Here is a 12,511-nt window from a genome sequence, read left to right as displayed (position 1 = left end):
AGAGAAAATGATGTATAACCTGTAATCACATGTGGACTCATGCACCTGCACCGCACACGCTGATACAAACAGAAAGAACCCGACTTCAGAGTGTAAACGCTTCACACGGACCCTGATGCTGATTCCACTAATTGTTAAGTGGTGCGGTGTGATCACGCAGCACAGTGCGTCTTCAACACACAGAAAACATTCAGTTTCTTTCCACTTAAGAACACAATAATCTACGGACTAATCCCAATTACCTTTGAAGTGAGCATTTCAGTTCCATTTAACAATTGGATTAAAAGAAGCCATTAAAAAGCTACAGGCGGCTGTTTCAACTGTAATTTTATGGTCAAACATGAATTTGTAGAAGCCACCGCTGACTGATGCAGACAGCTAAGTGTCCACACGCTTCACTTCCCTCACTCCACCTTTCCTCTAATAACATCAACGAGCACACCACCACCATCATCTACACATTATTGTGAAGTAAATTAGTCCTGATTGTATTAATCCACACTTGAAAACTATCATATGTATTTGTCCACCTCAATCAATATGTATTTCTGCACTGAATGCATAACGAGCACAATATTGAATGTAAGACACATCAGGTACACTTCTCCTTTAAGGTACAGATCTACAACCATCTCGTTATAACGCTGCTGTGACCGCGCCAACGTGGACCAATGGGAGAAAGTTATATCCTTTCTGTGTAGTACTAGCCACATGTTTACGAGGCTTTGTTCACACTCTTTGCTGATCCGTCAGACACCTAGCTTTTTGAACATTTCCATGTTTGACTTATCATATTAATAAATATATCGATTTAACTACAAGTTTTCTGTATTGATTCGACATTCAAGCTCCGATTTCTTCAACTTTTTCCTCATCATTATCTTATGCTTTCACAATGTCACAAAGATGCATCATTTCTAGTGACGCTAACATTTAACTCACTGAGATCTCAGGATGCAACTTTATCACCACACAGAACTTTGGGACAAACATTTTCAAAAATATGCAAATCTATGATTCAATGATTCTATGTCATTGGGGAAATATGAACATAATTCCTGGGGATGCTGAGATTATAATAAGAACAATAATAAATATTTTCTTCTCAACGTCTGAGTGATACGATGCTCCATGAATTTTGGTTATTAGAAATAAGAAATCCTGGGTCTTCCCCGGGGTCTCCTCCCAGCTGGACGTCCCTGGAACACCTCCCCAGGGAGTCGCCCATGTGGCATCCTTACTAGAAAATACTTTCCAGGGTCATTAAAAGCATCAGTTCACCCACTTTACCCAAACGGGAACCAACATTTATGACGATTACTTCCAGTAAAGTGTCTCACATAAAATTTCAGAAGGATTCAGAGGTCGATCATAAAACTTTGATAGTACGTTAAAAATGGTGTCAATATTTTGAAGAGGAAGCCACAAACCAAAGCAAATGCACTGAAGAAGCCGGAACAGGCTTCGTCTTACCTACGCTCGGTTGAATATCCATCGCTTTCTTTCAGACCATTACCCACCAAGTTATTACCAACACAGAGAAAATGCAACAATTAATAACCACCAGTTTGGCTGAATTATGGCTTTGAATTATTTCCAGTTTTAAAATGTCGCTCTGTGACTTTTCCAAGATCCAATTTTAGCCCAACTCAACACAGCTCCATTTTCAGAAAGTTTGATATTACTTTGACTCCCCTTAGAGGATGACTTGTCTTCTCTTCCCTCTCCAGCCCATCTTATTACATTTTGTCAGATATAATGATGTCAGTTGCTGTGATCCTCTAGGGTCTGATCCATTTGTGCACCTCCTGCAGTCACCAGCGGAGCATCTGCTCCACACTGAGGCGGTTTCTGTGGGAGTCCCTGCTGGTCTGAGCCGGATCAGACGTCGACTCTCAGCGTCACTGTGCCCAACACAGAGCTGCAGGGCAGCCTGACATCAGAGCACAGCATCCAGTAAATCTGTCCAAAGACTTTATGCTTTATTCACCCTGACTGTCATCCCCCTCTGCACTCTTTACACAAATACAATAGTCCACTTTAACACAGGAGAGGAGCAGCTCTCTGAATGTGTTGTGTTTAAGAATCCATTTAGTCAATAATATTGTGAGGATATCAGGGGAAGCAGAAGCTGAACACGTCTGACAGAAGGAACTGTTTGAGTGATCAGACTGATTGGATCTTTTATTCTGCTTATTACAATTCATGCTGTGCCTCAACAATCAGTCAACTGCATTAATAATGTCTGGGAGCAGCAACAATGACCAAGACTCTGCATTATTATAAAGAGAGCAGAGGAATAACACAATAATGAAAACACACAGACGTTCTGCAGAATGATGTATGAGTGTTTAACAGCAGTGCTTTGCTGTGAGAGTGAAGCTCAGAGACTGAAAGCATGACGTGTTAAATCACAACTGTTTTCAAATCAAATCAAATCAAATGTATTTATACAGCCCAATATCACAAATTATACCTTTGTCTCAGTGTTTACTGTACAGGATACGACACCCTCTGTCTTTAGACCCTCTGTCCTCAGACCCTCTGTCCTTAGACCCTCTGTCCTTAGACCCTCTGTCCTTAGACCCTCTTGTCCTTAGACCCTCTGTCCTCAGACCCTCTGTCCTTAGCCCCTCTGTCCTCAGACCCTCTGTCCTCAGACCTTCTGTCCTTAGACCCTCTGTCTTTAGACCCTCTGTCCTCAGACCCTCTGTCCTCAGACCCGACCCTCTGTCCTTAGCCCCTCTGTCCTCAGACCCTCTGTCCTCAGACCTTCTGTCCTTAGACCCTCTGTCTTTAGACCCTCTGTCTTTAGCCCCTCTGTCCTCAGACCCTCTGTCCTCAGACCCTCTGTCCTCAGACCCTCTGTCTTTAGACCCTCGCTTCGCACAAGGAAAAACTTCCTAAAAGAAACCCCATAATTAAAGGGGAAACATGGAAGAAACCTCAGGGAGAGACTGAGGAGGGATCCCTCTCCCAGGACGGACAGACGTGCAATAGATGTCGTGTGTACAGGATAAACAACATAGTACAAATACAACATTTGACAGAAATGATGTTGTGTTGAAAAAGAGAAAGTTTGGATGAATCCAGGAAAATGTCAAAAAGGCTTCCCGGTGTCCAGCAGGACCAGGGCAGCAGGCGCAGCCACGATTCATGATCCTGACGTAAACTTTATCAGAGGCAACCTGCCACATGAGACACAGAAACTCCCTTTGTTCACCACCGGTAAGGTGAAGCACAACGTTACTGCATATGGTAACAATGGCGTGTCATTTATTTCACCTCACAGACGAGAAGTAGATTAGCGGCGGCAGCAGAGAGGCTCACATGTCGGCCACAAAGGAAAGATAGGAGACAGATATGGATGCAGCTAAACTGTATTTCCATTGAGGACTGATCTGTAGATGGAGACGGATACACCCGGCTCACAGCTTACAAGAAATGGCCAAAGATATGTTTTCTATTATTAAACTGTGAAAGATCGCATTAGAGCCACTATACTGTTATGAGAATTGTCAAACTTTGCATTATATATATAGAATTAAAGAACTCCAGATGTGCCATCTACAGAAAGAGTTGCCCATGCCCAGGTTAACTGTGCCCCTGGTTTGTTCTTAAAGGCTTCAGATCCTGGCCCGCAGCTGCTGATGCACTTACCCTTAATCACTCTGGATAAGAGTATCTGAGAGGCTAAATGCCTGCATCTGTCTATATCCTTATATTGTAATTGCCACCATCCTGTATCGATTACGCTCACAAATCCATTGAGCCTAATGTGATTTCATTAAGATACAGTCCAAGTGAGTTATTGCAAACAAATACAGAAGACAGGGGAGTCGATGTCTGAAGTTTTACTGCAATATCCGGTCATGTAATATTTCCAAGGCCGGAAAACATTGACAATCATTGAGGCAGCCTGCAGCTCTTCTGCCTTTTTAATGATCTGTCTGTTTGTCTTCCAATGAATTTACAACATCAGGTAAACATCAGAGCTGTAGCTCAACATACATGTAACAACAGGTTTCTGCTTCAGGGACTATAAATTGGGCGGTTTGCTAACAACACCAAGGTAAGCAACACACTGAACACTTTCTTTTTTCGCTTTGCACAAGTCAAGTGTATTTTATTCTTGCAGCAAAAATTCTCAAAAAGTTGTTTATAAGAGCTTCAAAATGTGTACATCCTGCAACACCCTCTATCTTAGGCCCTCAGTTTGAATAAGAGAGAAAGTCCCAGGACACACATTCCAACAGGGGTTTGTTTCTGTACTCGAAGATACGCACAAAGTTTGAGCCGAGACTGAAATAATCTCAGAACCAGCTCGGAGGTAGAAACACCGACAAACCGGTGCGAGCACAAGAGTGCTTCTTTGCAGAGCGGCTGAGTCATGAAGAGGTTGTGGCACCATGTGGTGAGACTTTGTCTCATACAGAATGTTAAAGTAACCTCGCTGCTGAAACCAAAACAAGAAACAGGCATCCCATAGAGTTCAGATATCAGAAAGAACTACAGTGTGCAGCTTCACCCAACACCAGAACACAACTATTGATACAACATGCAGGTGTCCAAAGTATTTCAGACTATAATTCAAAGTGCCTGAGAAGAGTTTTCTATTGATGCTTTAGAATAAGCACTTACCTTTAGTACCTTTGATATAAAGTCATATATATATATATATATACATATATATATATATATATATATATATATATGTATATATATATATATATATATATATATGTATATATATATATATATATATATATATATATATATATATGTATATGTATATATATATATATATATATATATATGTATATGTATATATGTATATGTATATATATATATATATATATATATATATATATGTATGGTTCTGTCATGAAGTGATGTTGATTTTAAGATGTAGTGAGTAAAGATGGATGATTTAATATTCCATATCTGTAATTTTACCTAATCTCACTGACATCACTATTGTAAAAAAAGTAAATCCAAAGATGTGTTGTCTCCATCGGAGTGTAGACGCCACACTTGTGCACTATGAATTCTTTATTGGAATAATATAATAATATAAATGTCCCATTATCAGCCAATTATTTATGGGTCCTGATATATATCGTTCATTCCTAAATTTAGCAGAAAACTGTACTGGAAAAACATTTGACAGATTTCTAAGAGAATCTGGCTTCAACAACAGCGGCCAGAGTGAATTTGAACACTTCAGAATCAATATCAAGTTCCCCATCTGCAGGAGAACTAACCTTCAGCAGTGTCCATCAGTGTTTACATAACTCAAAGTCTTCAATCCAGCACGGCGGCTGTAAATGTTTCACTTACCGTATTCAATGTCGTAGAACACAATGAACTTCTGCCAGCGCAGCTCCTCCACCAGAGTCAGCATGACGTCATTGAGGCGGACGGGCGGCCGGGCAGCCAGCGTGTAGCGCTGCCCCGCGGGGCTCGGGTTGAGGTGGCAGGCAGTGCGCGGCGATCCCTCGCTGTTCCTCTGGATGTACAGGTGAGGGATGTGCATGGCGTCAGTCAGGGATTGGAGTGCGCTGGCTGACGCGCAGCCCGTCGAGGTGATCAACGCCAATATACCCTGGTTCATCAGCTCGCAGGCTGGAGAGGAGAGAGAGGAGAAAAGGGCTTGTTTAATACGGTAGCTAACATTATCCGCAATAAATGTAGCACAGTTTCATAAAATGTAGTGAAAGATACATTGTGAAGCACGCTATACATATCAGTGCACCCAGCGAGCAGTGCCGAAAACTGCTAGCCCAGTACTAATGCTAAATGATGACTTGACCTCACATTATGGATATTAGGCTGCATAGTCATAAATCTACACAACAGTCTGACAGGTAGCACCAGTGTTTATCCCTGACCTACTTTGAACCTCTAAACCTGCACTCAAGAGAGCAGATCTTCGGATCATTTAACATGTCCAGTCATTTCAGGCTAAGCTAAAGGGTAAAATGTGTTCTCAGTTGGCCACCTGTCATCACTGGTTGTCTGACAAAAACATAACTGCCTGCTGCAGAACCTGCAAAACCTCTGGAATCAAAGGTTTTTCCACACATGCAGAGACTGGACGCAGTTAGCAGTTTGATCCGACCTTTGAGGTAATTTATAAACACACGAAAAAAATCCACTAGAAAATAACAATAAAATCTAGACAGCAATAGAATAAAACGGTTGTTTTTCCTGACCAAGGTCAGGGTCCTTGAACACAACACGACTGGAACGTGTCATCACGTGGTCACGTCATGTCAAACTTCAATATTAAACGAGTGATTGACATCAGTGAACGCAGCGTGTGTAAACGTGTAAACAAGAGAAAGCTGGATGCAGAATGTCGCACTTCCAGGAGAAATGAACGAACGATTATTTCTCTGGAAGTTAAAGGCCAGTGAGTCGAGTTTGTGTGGACGTACTTGCGGTGAAGAAAAATGATCTCGAGTGTCATTACTGCACGAGACATGCGGAATTGCACGAGCTGAGAGGACGAGTGTTTGGATAAAGTTAACGCTCTTCGGTGGAGTTTGGCCCAACAAGCAGCTCTCTGCAGAGCGGAACATACAAACATGGACAGATAGAGAGGTAGACCCCCACACCAAGAACACACTGTTCCACCACTGCTGTGCAGTTATCACTGCCATGTGCAATACTCACTTTATTTATATCACCTTGGGACTTATATTATGTTTTATTCTATTTAATTATTGTGTTCTGCCTTTTTACTTCATATGTTCTTCTGCTGTGACAAGATAAATGTCCCCGTTGTGGGACTAATAAAGGATTTCTGATAAAACAGAAGATACATTAAAAAGTTGCTTTTTTTCAGAGCATATACCAGGGGTCACTAACTGGCGGACCGCGGTCCGAGTCCAGACCCAGACATCGACCTATCCGGACCCAAAAGCGATTTTATTTATTTTCTAAATTTTATTTTAAATGCAGCCCGAGAAGAACATTATACACATCTACAGTATTATATATATCTGTAAAGTTCAATGTTAAGTGACAATAAATATTGTCTAAATGTTTTAAAATTGTACTTTCTTTATTAGATTTGACAGTCAGCTGTAGATGACGTGCAGACGTTGATACAGCTACTAGGCTACTTTAATATATATCACACTAATTCATAACGCACGTTACACATGATGATGTTCTGGACCTTTGCTCGCGGAAGTTTTCTCTAACTGGACCTTTTAGAAATTTAGTTGAATACCCCTGGCATATAAGAAAGGTGAAATGAATGGACTGCATCTTTGGGTTATCTTTGGGAATGGGTTATGAGTTCAATAATTAGTATGGCCCTTGATAGGAAAAAGGTTCTCCCCCTGATCTATGGGTTTAAAACCGTGTGTTGTTGAGCTGGCTACATGACAATAAGGCTCCACAGTGACCTTCAGGGTCCATCCAGTGTGTGAGAAGTTAAATGACAGTCAATACATCAACATTGGGACTCGCCAAAGAAAGCAACCTGGAGACAAACCAGCACCACCTGTTCTCAAGAAGCACAATGCACACAGCCGTGATGCTAGTCAACATTGCTCAATTAAAATGTTTTACTTATACAAACAGTATAACACTACCTCTACATCTAAACACACACATATTAAAGCAGGAAAGAACATTTTTGAAGTCTAACAGCTGATTAGTGTTCTAATGTTACTCGTAATGTTACTCCTGCAAACCAACAAACAAAGAACACCTGCAGCTCTATGCTGCTTCTGCTCTCACGTGTTTCTAGTGTTTGAAGCTCTGCTCTCTCAGAGGGACTTCACTTAATAACCAAGACTCAACAGAGCAGACTACTTCCTTGATCTTTGCTGCTAACTCAGTGTAGCTCAGCGTCTCCCCAGCATCCTACCATGGCACTGCAAGCGGCCATGTTTCTGAAGACAACACGAGATCTGAGCTGCGTTCAGACAGTTTGTTTTGAAAGGTTCCTAACTGAATACAATAACTCTGAAGTCTCTAAGAGATGGTGGAATCATTTAAATGCTAAGGAAAAGTGCTTAAGTGTTTCCTTTCTTATCTCTTCTCATAGGAAACACTGGACCATCCTCTACCAAAGGAAAGGAGATAACGTCCACCGTCACTGTTTAGTTCTACACTGTGGACACATAGAAAACATCCTGCTGGTTCTGTTCTGGACAGGAATCCTGACTTGAATAGTCGCATCATGTAAGTGCAGAGGATTTCTCTCAGCACTGCAGTTCTCTTTTCATAATGCTGATGAATCCTCCTTCACATCTTTCCAGAAAAGTGGTTAGAAAAACACACAAGACGTCTTTTATTTGACTATTCGCCCCGGGACCAAGTCTGGTGGGGGAGGGACTATGAGACACTGCCACAGGACATCTAGATGCTTCCTCTTGGCTCTGAACTTCCTTTACAAACATGTTGTGTCCCCCTGCTGACGCTGACGTGCCACGCTAAAGCTGCCCTCTGCCCGGTCCAGCCTCCAAACGCCCATGTTGCTCCTACCCTACAATATAGCTAAGTGCTGCCTCACGTGACTTCCACTTCCTGCTGAGGCAGCTACACTCCATGCTTTTACATCTTCACACAGTGACAGTATCATCACCAGCCTTGCCTTTGCACATTTAAGTCCTCTATTAAAGCAGATACGGAGCCCCAGAATCCCCTCTCTGTACCCACAGTGCTGAGGCAGCGCGAGGCTCCCAGCTAATCATCCTCTGTGGGCTCTTTCTCTTTGAAGCCAGTACATCAAACCTTGTTAGGAGCCACACAAGTCAGAGCAAGAGGCCAAACTGCAGACACCACAGTTTAAGTTTCCCTGGAAGCTCTTCTCTATACTTCTAATACACATATTTTAATGTGTGCAGGATGGCATCCGTAGAGATGTGTCATCTCGTCTTCAGTTTTGACAGAATATGAATGTTTGAGCACTGATGGTGTGTTCAAGCACTTATAATGATCTGTTTATGTTTCTTACTGGAAATTGTGTTTAATTTATTATTATTTATATTTTTGTGGAAAGGTAATCACTTATTTCCACTGGAAGCATTTTTATAAATCTTTACATCACAGGTCATCTAGCAGACGCTCTTATCCAGAGCGACTTACATTGAACTAAGTACAGGGACAGTCTCCCTGGAGCAACTCAGGGTTAAGTGCCTTGCTCAGGCGCACAATGGTGCCAGCCTGGTGTTGAACTAACGTACCACCACCACCTCCACCCACCTATCTCTTCCCATAGAAGCTGCAGAATGTTTCTATATCGTCTTAAATCACGGCTTAACTAAAGACATGGTTTAGTCGACTAACACACACACACACACACCACTTTGTTAAATAATCGATCTGCGATTTAATGAACAGATCAGTAAAACCAGTTTCTCCACAAAGAATTGTGCAAAAGCAATTAAACCTGATGTTTACCGGAGATCGTTGGTGTCTTGGAAATAAGTTGTTCAGTGAGAAAACAGCAAAAACAAGACGGAAGCAATCTGAGAAGATTAGAGAGAAGACCAACATGACCCATTAGCCCGATAATAGACTGAGACGAGGCAGCACTAGTCTTAACCGTAACCTTAACCAACTAACTATCCAAATAACCAACTAACTAATGGACTAACTCCAACACAACTCTACCTACTTACCCAACTAACTACCTACCCAACTAACACTAACTAACTGAATAACTCTAAATAACTGATTGTCTTTTGTCTCTAATCTAACTAAATGAAGGCAGGAAGGTCCTTCATCAGCTGCTGTTGTATTAAAGGTAACAGTGAAAGCCCCCTGTGTAAGTGTCTGGACTTTAAGGTGGAGAGCTGCTCTAAAGGGCAGCAGGCGTGTTGTGACGGAGCTCCCACAAGGGGAAACATTTCTGCAGAGGAGCATGAAGCACAGCCAGGTATTCTTCCAGGAGAAATGGAGGAGAAGATGCAGTGGCAGAACAGCTGGCTGGTCGCAGGGAAGCCTGCAGCTTAATGTTTGATGAGTCAAACTCGGCTGAACTCGGGTTGAATGTCTCCGAGCCGAGAACAAACGGAGGACAGAGCCGTGCAGGAGACGCTCAGCTGTACACGCACGGACTTTATCTTTAATAAAAACAAAAGTCGTGCTTCGTCAGCATCCGGTAGTTTCGGGAAGCGATGACGAGGCCATAACATTATTTTTTATTGTGTAAAAGATAATGAGACGAACGTGGCCTCCGTGAAAGTGGAGCTAATGAACTTGCACTGAAGCATTTAGAGTGCAATCTTGTATTAAATTAGTAAATGTTTTTGCTAAAAGCCCACCAGATAAGATTGGAATCTGACTCATCGGGTCAATTTAATAAAAGTAAATCACTCTGTCAGTGCTGATCCGCACAAGATGGAGGTCAGGGTGTCGATTCTTGTCTGCAGCTGCAGGCGGACTCTTTAAGTCTGTGAGAGGAGCCTGAAGGAGCCTGAAGGAGCCTGAAGGAGCTGCTAATCCACCTGCAAGAACTTTCTGTGTATAGTTTCAGTGAGAGAAGCATCTGGCCCTTTAATTGCTGAACTGAAGGAGCCAGAAAATCATAAACAATGCTCGGAAATAAATTCTATGTGGAGCATTTCATCACCATAAATGACCCATTTCACCTGAAGGAGTTCAAACCCAGTGTCAACGTGAAGACAGCAGATAAGAATAAGGAAGTATTAGTAACTCGAACACAGATCCATCACAGGTCACATGTCTTGTGTTGTCCCACAGTCACATGTTTAATGAGCCTCGCAGCATGAGTCGGTCCCACGCTGAACTCACCGAGGACCAATTAGCATAATATACGAGAATGGGACTAATATGTTTGGAGGCTTCACAAACACAACGCCTGGTGGCTGTTGGAATAACTCAGCAGCCAGATCAAATGATTTGGGCTACGACGTGACTCGCTCGCTCTATGAGTCCACAGTGAGTCATGGTTTCATCTGTGCTAAATGAAGCCTGCGCAATATTTATCTGGAGCGACTCCCCGTGCATCGTAATGACACTTACAGAGTGACTCGCACCAGACGGCGGGAGACAAAAAGCAATAGAGTCGGAACAAGACAAAGATCTGCCTCTCGCTCCTTATTACTGTGATCTTTATCAATATCAAGCTTCCAAATGAGCTCACAGAAACAAACGTATCCTTGAGCAGGGTTATGATTCATACGGAAACCCTCTGCAGGCCTCTCACACGATACGGCAGTGACTGAGAGACATGATGTCTGAATATCAGGAGAAGGATGCACACACACGTACAGCTGCGTGAAGTTAAACAGATGGTGTTCTAAATGAGAGGCCGATCACTGGCAGAGTAAAGTATCATCAAGTCGAGAAGCTTAATATTACACACATTAACTTAGAAACCACCAAGAGAACAAATGAAAGTGTGGAAGATATGTGCAGATCATCTACCACGTCACATCTGAGGAGGTATACTCTCTGTGTTAAGGGATTATAACACGGACAGTTATTAAAGTATGTTACAACGCACATGAAGGATTCAGAGAAGCATTTCAACGATAACTTCCCACAGCTTCAAAACCTTCTGACGTCTTTGTGGCTCGCTTGCTGACAAACGTACGATATTATTCTTCATCACTCCAGCAGCTCGGACCTCATTACCTGACGTGAAGCAGTCTGAGTGACAAACAGCTCCATCTATTGTGAAACTACCACAGTGAAGGTGAATCTCTGACATCATCAAGCCTTCATGAACTCTTCCTGCAGCAGCTGAGTTAGTACTTGGAGATTATCCAGGTACCGACATCCGTCAGAGGTGCTGAGGTTGAAAAGAGTCTCATGTCCTTTCAGGTAAATCCAATTCACGGTGGCCGAAGACACCTGAGGGCGGAGCACCAACGCAGCGGAGAAACACACCGACAAGCTTCTTCCACCACCACTATGCTTATCTGTATCCGAGGTGAAGTTGTATTGTTAAGATACACTTAATAAACTATGTCTTATTCATTAAGTGTACTAATGATATATACCATATGTTCAGGTCTGAAGACATAACATGAGGCCCATGCCCTAAGGAAGTTAAGGGGGCCTCTCAAAGGTCATGAGAAGATGACCTCCACATGGCATAGATTGCCGTGGCGCCATATGTGGACTGGAAAAGTCAATGTTGATGATTGAAAGGTTGGGTTTCAGACGGTGTGTGTGTTCAAAACAGCTCCTACTTAAGGAAAAGATTCTCTTTGTCAGTCAGAGCTCTACTCGGCTGCTTGGAAGCAGGTAGTGTTCTCATGGTTATTGTTTGTTGTTCAACAAAATAATAATTGTTAACTATATCTGTGTCTGTGCTTTATTGATTCCTCTCTGTTTCATACCACCATGTTGTGAGCGATACATATCCACGACAGTATCACAGCCAGAGTCCCTGAGTGCAGCAGGTTACCAGCCTGCTGTCCCTTTGCTATCCTGCTCCAACATGGTGGAACGACCCCCCCATTGATGTGAGGACAGCAGACAGTCTTCACACCTTCTGCAGACTGAACACTCACCT

The 12,511-nt window shown here is 42.5% G+C and overlaps 1 protein-coding gene across 1 annotated transcript in view; it reads right to left on the bottom strand.

Moving 5' to 3' along the window:
• The window catches only part of LOC115024424 (glutamate receptor ionotropic, delta-1-like), a 198,116-nt gene extending 192,496 nt beyond the window's left edge, over window positions 1-5,620 (bottom strand). Inside the window, exon 1 of the mRNA XM_029455944.1 lies at window positions 5,341-5,620. Within this exon, the coding sequence (XP_029311804.1) occupies window positions 5,341-5,614 (274 nt within the window). The 5' untranslated portion in view covers window positions 5,615-5,620. The remainder of the gene's footprint in view (window positions 1-5,340) is intronic.
• Between the last annotated feature and the right edge of the window lie 6,891 nt (window positions 5,621-12,511).

The sequence above is a fragment of the Cottoperca gobio genome, chromosome 19 (genome assembly GCF_900634415.1).
Source record: "Cottoperca gobio chromosome 19, fCotGob3.1, whole genome shotgun sequence".
Taxonomy (NCBI): domain Eukaryota; kingdom Metazoa; phylum Chordata; class Actinopteri; order Perciformes; family Bovichtidae; genus Cottoperca; species Cottoperca gobio.
The sequence above is the reverse complement of the archived record's forward strand: the minus strand, read 5'-3'. Positions and strand labels throughout refer to the sequence as shown.